General features: G+C 32.0%; 2 protein-coding genes across 2 annotated transcripts; one reads left to right on the forward strand and one right to left on the reverse strand.

Annotated features, from left to right (window-relative positions):
* Positions 1-10,235: 10,235 nt before the first annotated feature.
* On the forward strand, positions 10,236-12,801 carry LOC100254766 (GTP-binding protein YPTM2). Its single transcript, XM_002272258.3, has 8 exons — positions 10,236-10,391; positions 10,489-10,561; positions 11,349-11,396; positions 11,488-11,535; positions 11,723-11,794; positions 12,009-12,164; positions 12,277-12,380; positions 12,469-12,801. Exons 1-8 carry the CDS (start codon positions 10,378-10,380, stop codon positions 12,563-12,565), a joined length of 612 nt encoding a protein of 203 aa, XP_002272294.1. The 5' UTR covers positions 10,236-10,377; the 3' UTR covers positions 12,566-12,801.
* Positions 12,802-13,475: 674 nt separating this feature from the next.
* Positions 13,476-19,288, reverse strand: LOC100259885 (RGG repeats nuclear RNA binding protein A). The gene is made up of 7 exons (XM_010663103.3): positions 18,764-19,288; positions 17,018-17,324; positions 16,849-16,914; positions 16,363-16,495; positions 14,789-14,947; positions 14,631-14,687; positions 13,476-13,994 (listed from the first exon to the last, which is right to left on the reverse strand). The coding sequence occupies exons 1-7, from the start codon at positions 18,942-18,944 to the stop codon at positions 13,812-13,814; spliced, it is 1,086 nt and encodes a 361-aa protein (XP_010661405.1). The 5' UTR covers positions 18,945-19,288; the 3' UTR covers positions 13,476-13,811.
* Between the last annotated feature and the right edge of the window lie 1,252 nt (positions 19,289-20,540).

The raw sequence follows: 20,540 nt of genomic DNA on the forward strand, positions 1-20,540 counted from the left end.
GAAAGCCTCGGATTTTATTTGTATCAGGTATACATATTCGTATCTTGAATAATCGTCAATCAATGTGACGAAATATTCATAGCCCCCTCTTGCTTTGACATTCAAAGGTCCACATACATCAGTATGTATGATCTCTAGAGGTACTTTTGCTCTTTCACCCTTAGCCGAAAATGGCCTTTTGGTCATTTTGCCTTCTAAGCAAGATTCACAAATTGGTAGAGTGCCAACTTTTAGCTCTCTCAAAGGACCATCCTTTGCTAGTCTTTCAATTCTATCTATGTTAATGTGACCAAGCCTTAAATGCCACAAATATGTGTCATTTTTATCATTAGAAATCTTTCTTCTTTTAGGGGTTGGTTCAACGACTTTAAACATTTCGGTTTGAAGTAAATTATTGAAAATTGGTTTAACAAAATATATACCATTATCAACATAACCTGAACAAATATTCATTCCATTCTTATAGATTGAAACAGAGTCAATATCAAAAGAAACAGAAATAAATTGTTCATGTAACTTTGAAACGGAAATCAAATTCCGTTTGAAATTCGGAATAAAATAAACATTGTGCAATAACAAATATTTATTATTAGCAAATGACAGTCGTACTGTCCCAACTGCTGTCGCTGAAACTCTTGCCCCACTGCCAACTCTCATCATGAAAGCTCCCTCTTCAAGATCCTTAGATGACTCAAGCATCTTCAAAGAAATAAAAACATGGTTAGATGCTCCTGAATCAATAATCCAGCTTGAGAAATCATTCTCAACTAAGCATGTTTCCATTACTAATAAATCTAATTTACCTTGTTTCTTCTTTTGTTTCAGCTCATCAAGGTACTTCTTACAGTTCATTTTCCAATGGCCGTCTTGATTGCAATGGAAACATTTCCTCTTAGGTTTAGGCTCAACAGCCTTCCTTTTCTTCTTTTGGATCTTCTTCTTGTCCTTTTGATTTCTCACATTTCTCTTCTTCTTATTCCTTGAAGAAGAAGCCTTTCCCACAACTGCATTAGCCTCAGCAATATTTGTCTTGCCTCCCTTATCATCTATAAGGGTCTCATAAGATTGCAGCTCATTCAGGAGTTCTGTCAAATTATATTTCTTATGGTTCATGATGTAGTTTGTCCTGAATTGGAGGAAAGAGGGAGAAAGTGTCTCTAAGATCATGCCAACCTGGGTCTTTTCATCAATTTTAGCTCCATTGATTTCAACCTCATTAAAGTGATGAATCAATTTAAGGACGTGCTCACAAACTGAAGAACCATTCTTCATTTTACTGTTCATAACAGCTTTCACAGCTTCGTGGCGGGCCTGCTCAGAGGGGCGTCCAAACATCTGCTGTAGAGATTCCATAATCTCGCTTGCAGTTTCAAGGCCCTCGTGCTTAGTTCTAAGCACTTCATTCATTGCTGCTAACAAGTAGGAGCAGGCCTTGTTATTTGCAATAATCCAACGGTTATACTCTTCTGAGACAGCCTTGGAGGCATTAGCTGGAGGCACTGGAGGACAATCCTCCTTAAGGACAAAGTGGTAGTTCTCATTAATGAGAAGAATGTTCATGTTGCTTTTCCATTTTACAAAGTTTTCACCAGTTAAAACTTGAGAGACGAGAAGTGAGAAAATTGGGTTTGACATATTTGCTGAACAAAAATAAGAAATATTTTCAATAAATAATTGCATAAATATCATAAGAAAATTAAAGGCAAAGTAAATATGAAGCAAGAATGCTCATGATAAAATACACCAAAAAATATACTTTAACAACCTAAGGAATTTTAATTACCACAACTAAGTGCCGCCGTAGGGTAGGTCAAATAATTGCTAATTAAAATGAGACTTTCTCAATTAATAAATATTATCCAAAATATCTCATATTTCTAATACTTATTAATTTCCTTTAAGTTCGGTCAAGAAAATAATTAACCAATTTAATTATATCTTTATGAGTGTAACCCACCATATCAGATTTTTAAGACTTAATTTAGAAATTGCCGCCGTAGGGTAGGTCAATTCTAAAATACATCTTAAAATCCTGTCTCATGGAAGACAACCTTGTTATTGAAATTAGTAGACACTTTCCGTAGGGAGGACGAAATCAAAGCGTCTCTAAGCGCTACTAAAAACTCACAGTGTTGTATTAATGGTGGAGACCTAGGGTTTATATTGTAATATTACTCGCTCCCACTCATTATATTGCAAAAGGTGTATTTAATTTATAAAACAACTATTGTTTCATAAACCTTAGACAATTTAAACATTTTAAATTACTAAGCCTTTATAATTTTAAACAATTTAAAATTATAAATTAAGTCATCTGTGACATTATATAAAATAAAATAAAATAAAATAAAAATAAACGCATGAATGCATGACATGCAAAAATAGGTAGGCACTTTTCTAACTAAAATGACATGCTAAAACAAGGGTAGTGGTGGAGCCAAGGATAAAGTTCAAGGGCAACGTGAAATAAACCTTCTTCATATACATAACCAGCCAGGAGCCATAGCTTGGTGGTACAAGCAGGGAATACCCATCCTTCATGGGTTTGAATCCCCTGGCTTCACTCCTTGCAGGACAAAGTAATCATCAACTTTATAAATATAAAAACGGAAATGGTCGGGTTCCATGGACGTTAAATACAACCCAAATAAAAAAAAAATACAAATAATAAAACTGGGTCTTCCTGTAAACTCCATCTTCATCTTCTCCTTGAAAGGTGGTGGTCTCCATTGAATTTCTCAAATTCAATAAAATTCAAATTTCCTTGAATTGTGGTTGTCTCCATTGAATTTCTCAAATTCAATAAAATTCAACCCAAAACCAATTTACAATTACAACAATAAACCTATTTACAAAAGATCTTATAAAATAGGAATTACAACAAGAATCCTATTTACAAAAGATCTAATAAAATAATTATTACAAATATAACAAAATCCATGGAACCAATAAAAAAAAACGACCAATCCATTCCCACAAACATTCATCACCATGAACATAAAAATAAACAAACATCAATATGCAAAAGTGCCTACCGAAAACCATGCAAAGATTATCAAATAATCATTCATTAAATTAATACAGAGTATCAACCTGCTTTGATACCAATTGTTGGTTTTGAAAACAGATAGATAAAAGAAAAACGGAAGCCAAAAAATTTTTCTCAAAATTATTTATTTATTTATTTATTTATTTCAATGATCAATACTTGTATTAATTTAATGAAATAACAAATATAGGTAATTTAGAATTGTACCTTGCGATTAGGCTGATAGATTTGAACTCCACCAAAAAGATCATAGAATTCCAAATCCTCTAAAGCACCATGGATCTTTCTCTAATGTTCTCCAAATAATGATGAACTCAAAACGAGTGGGCGTTTTTTTTTTTTTTTTTTTTTTTTTTTTTTTTTTTTATGTTTTGGTTTTTATATCACACAACTTAATATATTGAAAACTTGTATTCTCATCCCATCAAAAAACATTGAGAAAAAAAAAAATTTTAATACCACGAAGAAAAAATAACTAACATATTTTGAATTTTGAAAAACCAGGGAGAGAATATCTCTCCCCATGATCCCCACTTAAAAAGTGTTTCTTAGGGAATACAAGTAAGTGTGGTCTTCACCACATTGCATCAAAAAATATTTTAAATAATCAAATTATAAAATAAATAAATCAAATCAAGATTGTGTGAAATTAATTTAGAATTCAAAATTTCAAACTAATAAAATCAACCCAACATAAAAAAAATGTTCATATAATTTTAATGGAGCCGTTGAGAGGAACTATGGACATTATAATTTTAAACTCCAATAATTTTGACAATTAATTAACAACTTAATTAAAAAATCAAAATTATTAATTCCAAAATTACTCCACTAAAAATTTGGAATTCCACTCTTAAAATTATAAAATTAAATATATTCAAAGGATTTGAATTGCCCATTAATATAGTCATTACATATGAGTCAATCCTCTATAAACGGTTCATAATTGAAGCTAGGTTTTTCCGTTAACCTCTTTAATTATATCTTTCTCCTTAAGTGCCATTGGTTCTCTAATGAATAATATATTTATGGTCTAAAATTGAGCACTCTTATCATTCAAGGCCCGAACCAATACTTATGGGAACCGTCCATCTGACTTCTTAACGAAGGAATGGATTTCATCTTGTATATTAATATTCCCGGCTATTTATTTTATTATACTTCCAATACACCAAGAATTTGACACTATGTATTTGTGTCATTACTCGGTATGTCAAAAAATACAATACAATAAATAGGAGTCTATTAATCACTCAGAATTAAGATCAATGCATATATGACCATCATTGATTAATATTGAATGCTCTATATTATAACGGAATTTATCAGAGATTCATAATTAATCGTGTTCCAGTCCTATATAATCAAATTATATAAAGCGCTTTCATTCCAATAATCTCATTATTAACAATCCGGATAAGATCATTTCATTCAGAATGTAATGAACCGCGCTAGTAATTTTAAATTAAAGATCCCAACTTTAATTTTTAATTATGAACATATTAGATTATTTTACTTTAAATATTATCCTCCTGTATATAACACTTATATACAATATTTAAAGTTACAATTAAATAATCTAGGGTTTTCGATATTTATAAAGCATCTATAACATGTATGCAACAATAATATTGAAATAATTCCTTAAAAAAATATTAATAATCAGCAAAATAAAAAAAAATCTCATTTTTTTATGGGCACATATTCCAACAATCATTGTTTTAAAACGCGTTTACATGAGTAGAAGAGTCAATACATATGTAGTGACAAAAAAAATTTCTCCTTTCCAATATAGGATATCGTAATCGCCATTCCATACAAACATAACATCTTCAAGATTGAACAAATAAAGGCCCACACCAGGGGATCAAAAATAGACTTTGATATCATTTGTGGCCCAATGAGCTCTTATGGCTTTAAAATTTGTCCACAAGGTTAAGAGAAGTTTATGTCCCATTAAAGATTGGTTCATTTTTTTTTTTAATCTTATTCCCATTATTTGTATCTTTAGCCAATGTTCTATTTTTTTTTTTTTGGTGTACTTTCAACAATGGAAATTGGAAATTGGTAAGTACATTTTTGATATTTTAGTTTTTTCATATATATATATATATATATTCAACAATGGAAATTGGAAGTTTGGTAAGTACCTTTTCGATATTTTAGTTTTTTCATATATATAATGACTCACTCCTAATTGTATATATACTATCTAGAATCCCAACTAACATATGTGTGTGCATGTGTGCAACAACTCCTTTCTAACTATGTAGATATTGTATGTTCTATGGTCAATGAGCTCTCATTGTTTTAAAACATGTTTATATAAGTAGAGGAGTTAATACATATGTAGTGCCAAAAAAAATTTCTCCTTTCCAATATAGGATATCATAATCGCCATTCCATACAAGCATAACATCTTTAAGATTGAATAAATCAGAGGATCAAGAATAGACTTTGATATCATTTGTGGCCCAATGGGCTTTTATAACTTTAAAACTTGTCCACAAGGTTAAGAGAGTCTATACATATATAGTGTCAATTTTTTTTTCTTTTATTTGATATGAGATATTACAAAATGCAAAACAACAATGGGTAAATAAAGTTCTTGTGTGAAGGAAGAAGTGAACCAATAAAAATGAAGACATGGAAGAAAGGTGAAAAAGGGATTTTTGAGCTTGCAATCAACAAGTAGCAATGATGGATAAATTGTTGTGCTCTAGCTTGTAGTTTAGGGGTATAGTATGGATACAAATTTGGGAGTGGGTTCTCACAAATGGTATCAAACCAATATTTGACCCCGATGTGAGGCCTCTATTTGTTTGGCTCTACAAGGATCATCTATTTATTTAGCCTCGTAATCTTGTAGGACACGAGGAGAACATCATGTCTACATAGAGAGGTCATTGTGATATCACATATCAAATAAGGAAAAATATGTGACATTATATATATATATATATATATATATATTCATTTTCATTGGTGCCTATATACAATTTTTTGAAAGAATAAAATAACTTAAAAGTAGACGAAGTGTTGCAAAGTCAATCTAGTTTGATGTTTGATTGATTTCCTTTAAAGTTAAATATTTATGGGATAATCATGTTAAAGATGTAGTTGAATATGATAATGGCCTTAAAGGCCATATTTTCTTATATAATTCTTGATAATGATATGAAATGGGAGGGATAAAAATACCTTTATTAGGTGTCATATAGATGACACTATCTTTTACCCATTTAACACATACTTTCCATAGTTTCCTTTTTGCAACCCTCTTTCTCATCTCTTTTAATGGAATCCACGATCACTTGTTTCAATTCTTCTGAAATCTTAGCATCCATTATCTCTAGGGCCTTAGAAACTTGACTAGAATTGTCATAGATCATCTCAAATGACCTAACGGTCTCCAATTTTCGGTTGGTCTTCAGATCCATACTACATTATTGACAATTTGGCCAAGAAATCCTTTGAAGCAAAAGAATGAATTTCCTTATTTGCTTCCTTCATTTTCTTATTTGCTCTATTTGGTTGCTAAGAAACAAAAGAAAGAAATTTTCAGATCACAACAATCCATAGCTTCGAATCTTCCTCTTCTTTGCTTTGTTTGGTTGTTGAGAAAATGAGAAGAAGATTGAGAATGAAAGTTGAGTATTGTTGTTGTTACTTTGGTTCGAAGTTTTGAAACTTGAGTCAAATGATTGTGTTAGTGCAAAATTTTGTTGTATGGATTATGACTGAATTATAAATAACACACTTGTGCACACATCCAACGATACAAATGTGAAATTTGTACTAATTATACAAAGTCAATGAACTATCTGTATAAAGGGTATATAAGATAGTTCTTTTTGAGGGAATTGAAGTATTTTCCATCAACTTCACTACTTATTTCCCTCACTTAAGGGTTTTCCTTATTCACTTCCAAGAAACACATTGACAAATCACACACTCAACCCATGCATATTTGTGCATCCATCCTTACATTGGAGTTTTGAATCCTTAACCCCATTAAATGTACTAAGTTTCCTCTTCATAAGCAATAGATCTATGGATTCCTTCTACAAAACCATTGGAAACATGGTTAACATACTTGTAACCAGTCAATTGGTTCCCTAATTGATTGAGTAGTCTCTTGGTTGATTGGCTTATTTTTACTTGAAAACTTCTTCTTTTAAAAAAAAATAAAATTAAAACTTCCTATCACTTGGGCAATACTTTTAGGCACTTGTATGACACCTACTTGAAATATTTTTGCCTAAAGTTTTGGATTAAAACTCGGGTATAAGAAAATACTCTTTAAGGCTTAAAATCGATATGAAAATTATGCATGGATTGACTTTAACAACCTAAGTGCATCCAAGGGAACACCTTACAAGGATTCCTAAGTTTGAATAATTTCATGCGACCTAAGTCTTACACTTCTTTAGCCCTTTTTTTAGCTTCTTTGATCCTCACTTGATTTTCCAAATAAATTTCTCAAATAATCTTATTCTGAAATTTATCTTAATTTAAATTTATTATTAAGTTAACAATGATTTATAATCATCACAGCTCACTTAGGAGAACCTTTGGGCTGACAATATTAATATCAATAATAATTATTAATGAATTTCCATTTGGTAATACATGGTTTGCTTCTAAGGAAAGAGTAAGAATAATGCAATATAAAATAGACAAATACATTCCAAATGTAATCATGATCATAATCACCAAATTGTGAGAAAGAGTTAAAAAGATGGGAGAATGAGAATTTTTTTAGTCTATTAGGGGTCAAACATCATTTTCTCTCCTACTAGAGGTTTTTTAGCTAATGAAAATACATTTAAAAAAAAAAAAAGGAAATGAAAAGATTAGGATCTTATTGAGAATCAGACTTAACAATTCTATTTAAGTGTTTATAAGAATATTAATATAAAAAACTTTAATATTAATAATATTATTATTTTTAAATAATCCTCATTTCAATGATATATTTTAGGATTTGATGCTATTTTCATCTAATAAAAATTGAGTTAGATTTAGAAATAGCCATAAAAATGTTAGATATAAATAATAAAAATAAAATATGAATTAAAAATATTTATATTTTATTAATTAAGAGTAATTACTAAGAAAACATTTTAATTTTCTTTACAACAATCACACATTTGATATTTTTTAATATATGAATATTTTAATTTAATAAAAAATTAATGTTGAACCAAATAAATTAAAATTTGTATTAGATGCATTAACCTAAGGTATAATATATAAATATTTTATTTAAAATTTTAATGATTAAATATGGTATTATTTCAATAATAGTTAAAATAATTCATTATATATAGAAATTATGTCATTATTTTTTTTAGAAAATATTTTATTGTTTTTATTTTGTAATTATATGAAATTAACATATAAGTTTGTCATGTTTCTACATGTCATAATACTATTAACTACCATTCAATTAAGATATATTTAAATTTAACATTAACCTAAAAATAATAACCAAGATATAAGCTTGTCTTTTGTCTTAAATCTAATAGACATTAATCCAAAGTATAAATAATACTTATAGGTGCTAAGTTTTTATCTTTAATTTTTAAAAATTATTTGTATTTTAACTTATTATTTTTTTCTAAGATTATTTTATCTTAACAGAAAAGTTTTTTTTTTTTTTTTTTTTACTTTTATCTTATAGACCATTTGACAACAATTTTAAAAAGTGTTTTTAACATAAAAAGTAATTTTGAAAAAAAAAAAAAAATAGGTGTTTGACAAATTTAAAGAAACACATTTAAAAATATGAAAAATCATTTATAATATTGAAAAATTACTTATAGTGTTTTATGAAGAAACATGTAATAAGTGAAAGTCACTTTTAGAAAAAACACTTCTACTAAAAACATTTTGAGTAAAAACACTACCAAACAATAATTTACTTTAAAACTTAGAGTGTATTTGGTAATGATTATTGGAAGCGTTTATAATACTTGAAGGATAAAAATTTTCAAGTATTAAAAATGTTAAAAACGCTTCTTATATTCACTAACAAACGGACTTTTAATGAAAATGCTTTTAAGTGTTTCTACTCGAAGTGTTTTTAATGAAAATGTTTTGTAAAGTGTTTTTAAAAGAATAACTTCTAAAGTGTTTCTCCATAAAACTTTACAAGTGACTTTTCAATCTTATAAATGATTTTTCAAAATTTTAAAAGTGTTTCCTAAATTTTATCAAACACCTTATGTTTGTTTTCAAAAACATTTTTAAGCTGAAAGTGTTTCCTAAAATCACTATAAAATACTTTTAAAGAATAAAAATTTTCAAATGTTACAAAAGTTAGAAACACTTCCTAAAATCACTATCAAATGCATTATTAATAATTTTAAAAAATATTTATAGTTTTTCTATTCTTCAAAATATAAAATTTTTTAAGTATTAAAAATATTAAAAACACTTTCAATAATCATTGCAAAACGTGTTGTTAATAAGCTAAATTTTTTAGGTTCAACATGTATATGCATAAATTAAATGCATTTAAATATATATTCCAAATTTGGCTAAAATCTATATATAACATTTGTCTCAAGATTTATATTATTAATGTGAGAAATATAACATAGAATTCATATATGCATGCATATATATATATATATATATATATATATAAAAGTTGAAATTTATCGAAGCACTTTAAATAAATTATTATTAATATAAAATTATCTTTATTTTTAATAAAAATATTTTCAAAGCAATTATCCAATACGTAGTAGCTAGTTCTACTTCTATCACTCCTAAAATAAAAGTTAAAAGCAATTCCAACACAAATCTATTAAAATTTAATTTTCCTTGAAGTTATTAAAAAAATAGTTATAGATCTCAAAATTTGTTTCAAAATTTTCACAAATAAATAAAAGTGAGTCTTGCCGTTTCGAACAAAACCCTCATAAAAGGTACAGGTCTTAAGGTCATAGTTTTTGTTATCTTCCATATATGAGGTCATTAATTTGTCTCTTATATATGGAAAAAAAAAAAGGTAGGATCCCATTGTTATTATCTTTCACATAATTAAATTTATAAAAATAATTTAAAGCCTTTTTTTTAATATATTTATTTATTTATTTGTAACCGAATAAAAAGCCAATTAGTATCCTTGTAAATTTCCATTATTCATGCACTTCAAGACTCTTCGGTTCTCGCTGGACTCCTTGTTTTTTAGCCTTTCTTTTTTTCCTTTCTCCTATTTTCTCTCTTCTCTCTCTCTTCTCTTCAGGGATATTCTAGCCTGAACTCGCCGGAGAATCCATAGATTCCGGTGGCTTCGCCTTTCTTTGATCACAGCCATGAATTATGAGTAGTAAGTTGCATTGAGTCTCTGAATTTCTAGGCTCTTAGCGCCCATGTCACACCTCTTTTCCTTTCTAAGTTTCTTCTTCATTGTCTGTGTTGTACAGTGATCATCTTTTCAAGATTTTGCTTGTTGGAGATTCTGGGGTTGGCAAATCATGTCTTCTTCTGAGATATGCTGTGAGTTTGTGTGAATTGAGTGTTGTTTGGTTGCCTCTTTTTTATTTTTGCAATATCAAGTGGGTGTTTTTCAAATTTCACACAATTTTTTTAAGTACTTACAGAGATGGAAATGCTAGTTTCTATGCATTGGGTATTTGCCAGAAAAGTCACCCTCCGAAAGGAAAATATCTCAAAGGATTCAATGATGGTTTCAGGGTGCAGTGCTCTGTTTCTATTGGAACCACTTTTAATGGAAGTGTATTCTCTAAAAGTGCTTTTGGGGATTCAAAACGCTTTTATTAATGGAATGATATTCTTGGAAGTGTCTATAAAGTGCTTAACCCTTTTTATACTTGGAAATACTTTCTAAAGATAACTCTTAGTCTATGACTTCAGCTAGAACTAGGAGGGGTGCCTCTTCTCTTATGGATGTCTTTTTCGATTTGGGGTTTGTTTCTGTGGAGAGTTGGGGTTTTATATTTGAGTTGTGGGTGGAATTCATTCATCAGTCTATTCATCTCCTACATTCTTGCTTCTGTCATCAGTAATATTTTCTGCTTTCTGTGCAAACAAACAAGGAGTACTAGTCTGGAATATTGAGCTGGCCTACCATGAAGAGAAGGATAGTAGTACTTCATTAGCTACTGATAAATTATGAATTTTTGAGTTCCTAGTCTTTGGTTTTGTCTCCAGTACCCTCTAAATGTAGAGCATTAATCTTTCTGCGGCCTGTGATGATGAACAGAGCTTTGTATGCGGCTCTATCTTTATGAACCTAATGATTTCCTTGATCTCTGACATACAGGATGATACATATTCTGAGGCTTACATAAGCACCATTGGAGTTGATTTTGTGAGTAACCATTCACCAAGAACTAAGCAATTATTGACTCTCGAGAATTTCTTTTTCAAAAGTACTGATTTTCCCATGTTTGTTTCCGTAGAAAATTTGCAGTATGGAGCGGGATGGGAGGAACCTTAAACTTCAAATTGTATGGTTGGGTTTCTTAATTTTTTGTTTCATCTCATAAGTCATAAGCACATGGCTGCTCACACTCTGGTCTTTGCCAAAATTGTCCACTAAATATTTCTGATTTTACAAGTAGTATAAGCATGCTAACACATTTGAGGAAGAAGCAATTCAGCAGATAAACAAAGTTTCTTTCAACTTGTTGGCAGTGGGACACTGCAGGGCAAGAAAGATTTAGGGCCCTCACTTGCAGCTACTATCGTGGGGCACACGGTGTTATGGTCGGTGGTCTCCTCTCCCTTGCTTTCCGAGAGTTGTTTTAAAAAATAATTATAAAAATATGAAGAATAATTACTCATACAGACTTCTGTTTTACGAAACATTATAAAACAATTTTAAAAAATTATTCTAAAAAACTATCTTTCACAAACATTTTTGAAAAGAACTTTTCAAACAGAGCCTATATATTTGATATGTTCTCATCTTCTCTACTAGGTGGTTTATGATGTAACAGACCAAGAGAGTTTCGATAATGTGAAGATGTGGGTGAAAGAAGTTTATTCCACGGCTGGTAAGAATGTCAACATATTTCTACTAGGAAACAAGTCTGATCTCACGGCAGATAGAGTAGTGTCATATAAAACAGCCAAGGTATCATATCATTGCTGTGTCTTCAAGTTCAATTCAAGCTCATATAATAAGCTTGCAGCATTTTGTTTGAAGATTCATAAGAACCTACAGTCTTTAACCATTCAGCTTCCAGGCATTAGCTGATGAAATTGGGGCACCTTTAATGGAAATCAGTGCAAAAGATGGAAGTAATGTCCAACAGGCTTTCATAGCCATGGCTACTGCAGTCAAGGAGAGGTAGGTATTCATCAATAATTTTTTTTTCTCCTTGGTGCTTTCCGGGATGGAAACCAAGTCTTAATACTGTTAATAATAAATAATGCAGGGTGGTGAAGGAACGAGCCACGGACAATGGCAGAGACTCAGGAGTAAAAACCAGAGGAAAGCCCATTTCACAGAGCCGTAGCTGCTGCGGATCTTAAAAGCCCAGACTTGTATTTCCAACTTCCTTGTATTCTAGCTGCTTCGCTGGATTCTTATCCAACATATTAGCTTACTCTAATCTTGGTTGCATTCAAGGTTTTGTTTTTTGTCTTTCATTATTCCTGATCAGAACCAGTCATTAGGAATCTATCATTCAGTTGTAGGTTTGAAAGTTCTTTTCATGGTTGTTGAGATACAAGTGTGTAAATCAGAATATCAATACATACTTTCATCATTCTTAGCCTCCCCTATCTTTGAGCTTCTAGTAATTGCAATGTCATGAATTGTGGTAATTTGGATCATAACTAAACACATCGAGATCAACAATCAAATCTAAAACATAAACCCTAAAAAAATCCTATTTGATAATCAAATCTTATATGATCAACTTTTTAAATCATAATTAACCTGTTTATTCAAAATCAAATTTTAAATTAGTAAATTGTAGTATAAAAAGATTAAAATGATACTTAAGTTGATCACTACAACATGATGCAGATTGACCCAAAAACAACCAAATTATTAAACACCCAAAACGTAATCATACCCGAACGTTGCCACCCGAATGTTGGGCAATATGACATTTGACAGGGCCAGCTCAGATACTCCAAAAGTCCTGAGGAAGAAGACAAATCCAGGACCAGTGACCCTTGAAAACACCGCAACTCCCCAATATAACGTCCAGAAAAGGGAATAATACGACAGCACCACCAATAAAGCATATCTCCTCTTTGAAGGAGGATACGACAAGATTGTTCAGAGCTGTGAATTTGGTTGCCCCTCCAATGAAGGACCGGCATATTTGGATAATAATATATATATATTTACAGACCAAATGATAACAGAAATGACAACAGTTTTGCAAAGAAAGACTGATGTCAAGCAGTACCACAAGTCCCAATTCAGAAATAAGCAAAATCGCGTCCCATCTATTCCAGAAACAAAACTGAGCAACATCAATTTCTAGTCATAAATAAATTGTTTCACATGCCCCAAATTCTCAAAACGGCCAATAATAAGAGGAAAAGAAAGAAAGAAAACACAGCATACCACTTAAAAACGAAAAACTACAGGGGAACGCATGAAACACCTGAAATTTACATTTTTAAGGCATAAAATTTAAGAGATCTTTTTGATACAGGAAACCCCATTATTCTAGTCAATTTCCCGCTCAAGATTGAAGGACAGAAGCCCAAGGAAAGGAAAAACCAAAGAGAGATTGGAAGTGGGGGGTAAGACAAAATCTCACTTGGCACCTAAGGTTGGGAACTGTCCTGGATCTTCAATGGAAGGGGCTGCCACATTGCTCATTGCATTGCCTCCACCATACCCACCTCTAGAACCACGACCACGCCCTCGACCACGACCACCTGGGCTGTAGAACCTCTCCCCTTCAGCAGGCTTCAAGAACTCATTAATGCTGACAGCCTACAACAAACCACCACCAATCAATCAGATTCAGCATCATCCAGAAAGGGGAATAATTGGAATTGCTAGACTGTATTAATAAAGATGCCCAACAATGCTGTCGAATCTTATGGGAATAAAAATGGTGGAATGGACATTCATAGAAGTAATATCAAGTACAATTGAATCCTGAAAGCATAGCAGAGAACTAAAATCAGAAGGCAAAAATTAAGCATAAAATCTAATTTCTTTTCATAAAGGGATTTTAACAGGACAAGCCAAATGCCAAGCCACATCTAGGTTGAAGTAACCAAAGAAATCTACAAAATCAGTTGATCTAGTGAACCATGCCTGAAAGGCTCTGGACTAAATGTCAAGTCCCAGGAATATAAACAACCACAGAGAAGATGCAGTAACAGTAAACAAGAAATGAGATCCATGGAAGACATGAGGAAGAAATGCAGATCTATTGGGAGGTAAGATTGTGGGTTAAAGAATAAACAAGTTGACATTGAGAGACAGATTGGTGAATGTTGTACTAAATCAGGGACAAGAAAATTTTAATTGTACCCTAGATTGCATAGCAACACAAGGCTCAAAAAAGAGAGGATATGATCATATGGAGAAGGATATAAATGAGTTGCTAAGAAAATGTACCTTCTTGGCTCTCTCTTCCTTCTCAGCAGCCTCTTTCCGCTTATCCTTATCAGAGCCCTGGAAGAGAGTTTAAACAGCAAAGATTGTTAAGATACTAGAAGTCAGCTTCATAACATGATTAGTACAAGAATAATGCACGAAGATTCAACGGATTTCACCAATTTGATGAAGATGTCATCATTCCCCTTCTTGCTTGAAAGCTGTTGCATGGACTTGAACTCTTTATCAACATCCACTTTTCTTTCCTCAGTCTTAAGTGTCTGCAGAGCCTTCCTCCTTTCTTCCAGCACCTTCTCATACTCCTCAAGTGTCATCTCCTATTTACAAGATACAAGGACCATAAGCAATATCCGATTGGTGCACAATAAATATTGCACAGATGCCAGTAAGATCTCTTACTAATAGAATGGGAGATTTTTCAACCAAAAATAAAAAATTTAATGAACAATGTTGTAAGAAATATATTTTAATCTACAATATTAACTTGAGATTACCTTAAGTAACAAAAGCTCATTACTTCTTGATACTTGTGCTGAAAAAGCTATTGCAGAAGCACTACAATTATTTTTTTTTTATCAGAATGGCAATTATTATTACTATTATTATGGAGGGTTGTGTGTATCTTGGGAGTGGGTGGGTGGGGTGAGGGCTTTCCTGAAGGGAATGCCATCTAATGCTCAATAAGGCAAACAGTAGAAAATTAAAATTTAAGCCTACATAACATAGGTTGAAGCATATAGCATGGTTCAGAGGCTGGATACTACCATTGTCAGATCAGAATTAACAAGCTAATATTTTCTTCGATAATAACAGTTTCATTTCCTAGAATATTTGATTACATATTTTAAGGCCCCCACCACCCAGCAAAAAGATAAACCAGAATTTAAAAAAACTAGATAATATATATGGATTACAGCCACAAAGAACCTGATATCAACAAAAATATTTCCTCATATCATGCATGCATAATAAAGCAACGGGCACAGTTCATATCTCAAGATGTGAAAAATAAACAAAGCTAAAATTCTCTTAGATAATCAAAGTTTCACTTCCTAGAATATTTGATTAAATATTTTAAGGCCCCCACCACCCAACAAAATGATAAACCGGAAAAAAAAAAGTAGATAATATATATGGATTACAACCATGAAGAAGCTGATATCAACAAAAAAATATTTCCTCATATCCTGTATGCAGCATAAAGCAATGAGCACAGTTCAGATCTCAATATGTGAAAAATTAATCAATAAAGAATTCACCATTCCATTGGCATATGCAAAGCAATGCACAATGTGGGAATACTTTAGAGCTTAATTTATGGGGAAAGATATCATACTGAATTGTACTTCACAGATTCAACCAATTATAACTGTCAACCTAAAGAATACCAGTTGACTGCTAATGCTGCTATAAGGTCAACATATTTGACAACAACTTTGTAGAAAACAATGAATGACCTGGTGCAGGAAAACAAGGTTGCTCTTGGGTGAAAGAAAAAAAAAATCTCACATTATATTAGAAACAATTTTTTTTCTCCTGTTTGTTTCCCTCCAACTGCAATTTAAAATGAATTGCCTAAGGAAGAAGCACTAAGGCACACCATAATGATAAGAGTTTAATTTTTTATCTTTAAAACCTTGCTTTTGCTGTGGATCAAGAGTCATGAATATGATTATAGGATGAGATGCCAACTTTGGCAGGATAAAAACATCTAAATCATGGAGCCATTCACCTTTTCCTCAGGTTCCTTTTCTTCAGGTTCATTCACAGGATTCTCCTTGTTGCCATCTGCCACATCTTCTTCCCCTACAGGCTTCTCAGCCCCCAAATTCTTCTCACCTTCATTGACAACTTCCTCAGTGACCCTGAACAATAAACATGATGAACATAAAAATTGACATACATATGCAAAGAGAAGTAGAGCATCTATACATATAAAAGAGAAGCTACAAAAGGAGCTACAACAAGGGCACACCAAAGTATATGAGGGGTATACAAAGGGCACCAAGCAAAAAAGAATAGGAAAAAGAAAACGCACAACCTTCAACACCTACTTTGACCTAACCAATCATCAAAATCCAAAAAAAGTTACAAGGTGCAGCCGACCATGCTTTCTTATGCCTCTTCCCAACAAAGCACCCGTTCCATCTTGACAACACCATCCCATGCAAAAAGGGTTATTAGAAACACTAGTTGCAAGTGTAAGGGAAATACTCACCCAGATAGCTCATCAGTCTCAGTTCCCCAATTCCCACGGCCAGACCCTTCTCGTTTGAGCTCATTTCTGCAAACAGACAGATGGTTGAAAGAATAAACGAAGGAGAACCATACAAAAATCACAAATCACGGGATGCATCAAGATGAAACATTAGAAACTCTATACTGACCCACGACCAGTCCCACTACGACGTTCAAATGCCCTACGGGGGCGGTCCCCATCCCCTGCTTCTCCATTACTGAAGCCACCACGGCGGCCGCGGAAAGGAGGACGAGGCCCCCCATAGTTACGCCTTTCAGAGGGTTTTCCACCTTCTCCATCTTCAGGGGCACCTTGACCACCAGCAACTCCCATGTTGCTGAAGGAGTTCTCATTGTTAGCATAGTCTCGATTAAATCCACCTCCACCACGACCACGCCCATATCCACGTCCACCACGACCACCTCCACGCCCAGATTCGTTCTTTCCCTCCCTCACTGTAGAAAAAGAAAGAGACAATTAGGTATTAGAGTCTGCTATGAAAAAGGAAAAATATGATAATGGAAAATCCAACAATTTATCAAGGTGAATACTAAGGTAAACTCCAAAACAAAGCTAAACTTGTTTATTAATTCCCAATAAATTTGTTATTACAATAAAACAAAAAAAGTGAAGCATGTAAGCAGCATAAAGTCAAGTACAGCATTGTTAGACTGACGACCAACAGATGACAAATGAGATAGGAAATAGTGTAATCTAAAAACCACCTCAATCAAAGTCTTTCAAAAGCAAAAGAAGGTCTGCAGATAAACATCTCAGCTAATATACCACAAACCCTTTTGGCGAAGCCCTTGCCACAACTAGCATTAACTATAAATAAACAATGTAAAAAAACCCATAAGAAAGCCAAATAATATATTGCTTCCAAAACAGGCCCCATTTGGATCACGAATATCTTAGACAGCTACCGACAACAATTGAACTTTTACATAAGCTATCGTCCAAGAAAAGAAACAATTAAATGGAACCAAAAGTGTCCAGATGACATTGGGAAAGGCCCCAGACATAACATCCACACACAAGTAACAAAAGAATCTAATCTTAGACTATTTTCCCCAACTCACCAATGCTTGGCTTCACACTATTCTGATGCCACCCTTTACATTCAAATAGCCAATAAAAGAACACAAGAAACCAAGCTTTGAAGGCATTTCATAAATGCAGGGAATTGCACCCCCACCAATATAAACGCAAACTACATAGAGAGGAACTAACAAACATATTAACAAACTCTCCAAGTCACAGTAAACCAAATAAAATTTAGAAGATCCCACAAAATCTGACTACATACTTTCACATACCAACCAAGAAAACTTCAGCCCAATGACAAATGCATATTAAGAAAATGCCAAAACCAAGAAAAATGATACATGGAAAAGAATACAAAATTTTAAAACTGTGTAAGACGCAAATAAAATGATTACAAAATCATATATATATATATACCAAAAATGCATCTACTTCTCACAAACATCAATACCACAAAGGCCAAACAACATGATAAATCATTAGGATACAAAAACTAAGTGAACAAATGAATCCCACTAATTTCTAATTAAAAATACAATACAACAAACACTTCTAAACTTAGCTTAAACAAAATCTACCGTCTTTCTTTTCATGTACAAGAGCAAAATAATTCCATATCAGAGAAACCACATTAAAGGTTATATACAGAAAGAAAAACAAGTAATATTCACTTAACGAATCAAATAAAACCTCTCTTCAAATCTCTATAAATCACCCAAAAAAGAAAAGAATCTAAACTTTCCCAAAAAGTAAAAAATAAAACCCATGAAACCAAATCCAAATCCTCAAAAATCCACAAAATAAAACACAATATAATAGAAGAAATTGAACCTAAAAGAACACTCACCGGCCTGAGCTGGAGGCACAGGCTTGGAGGGCAGCTTGGCCGGCTTGGCCTGCTGAGCGGGAGCCGCCGCTTGAGTGGGAGCCAGGGCCTTCTTCGGCACGATCTTCTGAGCTGCGATCAGCTGCGAGGGGTCCTCGCTATCGTCGTCCCCCAATAGGTCGAAAGGGTTCATGGTCGCCATTTCTGATTGTACCCTCCAACCACAAAACAAAACCCTAGCTTAGAACTCCGAAGGCGACCAACAAACCCTAGCTTAACATCACCGCCATTGATACAGATCTGCGTAAACCAATAAGTTAGGTCACTCGACAGAGATACCTCAAAACCCTAGCCGCAATGGAGAGTGTTTTAAGAGAGACCAAAAACCTAATCTTCAATCCCACCAATTTATTGTGTTGTTTGCTGTGTTTGGATTGGCATCGTGTGTCCGTGTGCGTGCGGCTCTTCCTCATCCATCCACTCTTTACCCTTCTTTTTATCCGCATTTACGGATGTGCCATTCCCCTCTCTTCCACCGTCGATTCGGGCCCGTTCTCCTCATCACGGCCGTTGATTACTGCAGCATTATTGAGCTTTCTCGAACGTTCCACACAACGGCATGTGCGTTACACTTTTATTCTAGAGGTAAGACGTTGAGATTTACCAAAATTAGAAAATTTTTAAATAAAAACGAGATATTAATATTATTAATAATAAAAATTAAGATGATAAAATTTATATTTTACAATAAAATTTACTCACTTATTTACAAATATTTTATTTTTTTGCTTAAATTTCTCAATATTTCAATATCATGTTAACAAATTGTTTTTTTTAATTAGTCTAAATTATTATTGAAATAAATTTAAGCAGTGAGAGGGAAGAATGAGTTTAAGAAAATTATTGTAGTAATTATTTTTATTTATTGGACTTTAATCTTAATTGTGTTAAATTCACATAAAGTACAAAGGAAACAATAAAAAAATGGTAAGAAAATTTATTTTTCATATTTAGTTGTCCACCAAAATTACTAAAAAAAATTGAATATAATTAAAATTAATTAACAATTTATATGTTTTAAAATTATTTAATCTTTTAAAATAAGTTAAAAGGGTTTGAAATAATATATAAAATAATTTATTGATTTTAAATTTATTTTTATTTTTTTTTTACTATTTTTCCTTTCTATTTTATATCTCTTGTATTTTTATTTTTATTTTATTTTTGGCTATTTTTTTTCCTTGTATTTTTGAGTTAGGTTTGGATGCCCAAATGGGTTGACTTGACCCAACCTAATAAATGGGAGAAATAAGGGGAATAATTGTTGGAAGTTTTAAAATTACTGACAAACTATCACTATTAAATAAATAAATAAAGTATTTTTTTTTAAAAAAATGTTTTTTTTTCTTCTCTCTTATATAAGAGAGAATATGTTTTATCCTCTCTGTCTCTCTCCAAACAAAGAGAGAATACATTGTTTTTTAAAAAAAAACAAAAAATCCTCTTTTAATTTTTTATATTTTACTTTGTGGAAACAAAAGTTCTTGTGTTGTAAGAAAAATAAGAGTAGACATAAAGTTCTTTGTATTCGTGATTTCATTCATGACTTGAGATAAAAAAATTGATTGGTGAAATAACAAATAAGGATTCTTGAACATTTCAGAAGGTAACTTGAAAACTTTATTTTTATTATCCTCGCATTTTTTGAGAACCAAACATAGCGTATGTCTTTTTTTTGTTTTTTTGTTTTCTTTTTATTGTCAAAATTTGACTTTTTGTTATATATTAAAAATTGAAA

Source organism: Vitis vinifera, chromosome 15 (genome assembly GCF_030704535.1).
Source record: "Vitis vinifera cultivar Pinot Noir 40024 chromosome 15, ASM3070453v1".
NCBI classification, from domain to species: Eukaryota; Viridiplantae; Streptophyta; class Magnoliopsida; order Vitales; family Vitaceae; genus Vitis; species Vitis vinifera.

What these genes read in the sequence shown, in the direction of transcription:
- LOC100259885 (XM_010663103.3), bottom strand. Translation starts at nt 18,944, where the DNA reads ATGGCGACCATGAACCCTTTCGACCTATTGGGGGACGACGATAGCGAG. An exon ending in CGTAGTGGGACTGGTCGTGG is followed by an intron (nt 16,915 to 17,017) that starts GTCAGTATAGAG and finishes GTCTGTTTGCAG; the next exon opens with AAATGAGCTCAAACGAGAAG. An exon ending in ATGACATCTTCATCAAATTG is followed by an intron (nt 14,688 to 14,788) that starts GTGAAATCCGTT and finishes ACTCTCTTCCAG; the next exon opens with GGCTCTGATAAGGATAAGCG.
- LOC100254766 (XM_002272258.3), top strand. An exon ending in GTCTTCTTCTGAGATATGCT is followed by an intron (nt 10,562 to 11,348) that starts GTGAGTTTGTGT and finishes TCTGACATACAG; the next exon opens with GATGATACATATTCTGAGGC. An exon ending in TGTCATATAAAACAGCCAAG is followed by an intron (nt 12,165 to 12,276) that starts GTATCATATCAT and finishes TTCAGCTTCCAG; the next exon opens with GCATTAGCTGATGAAATTGG.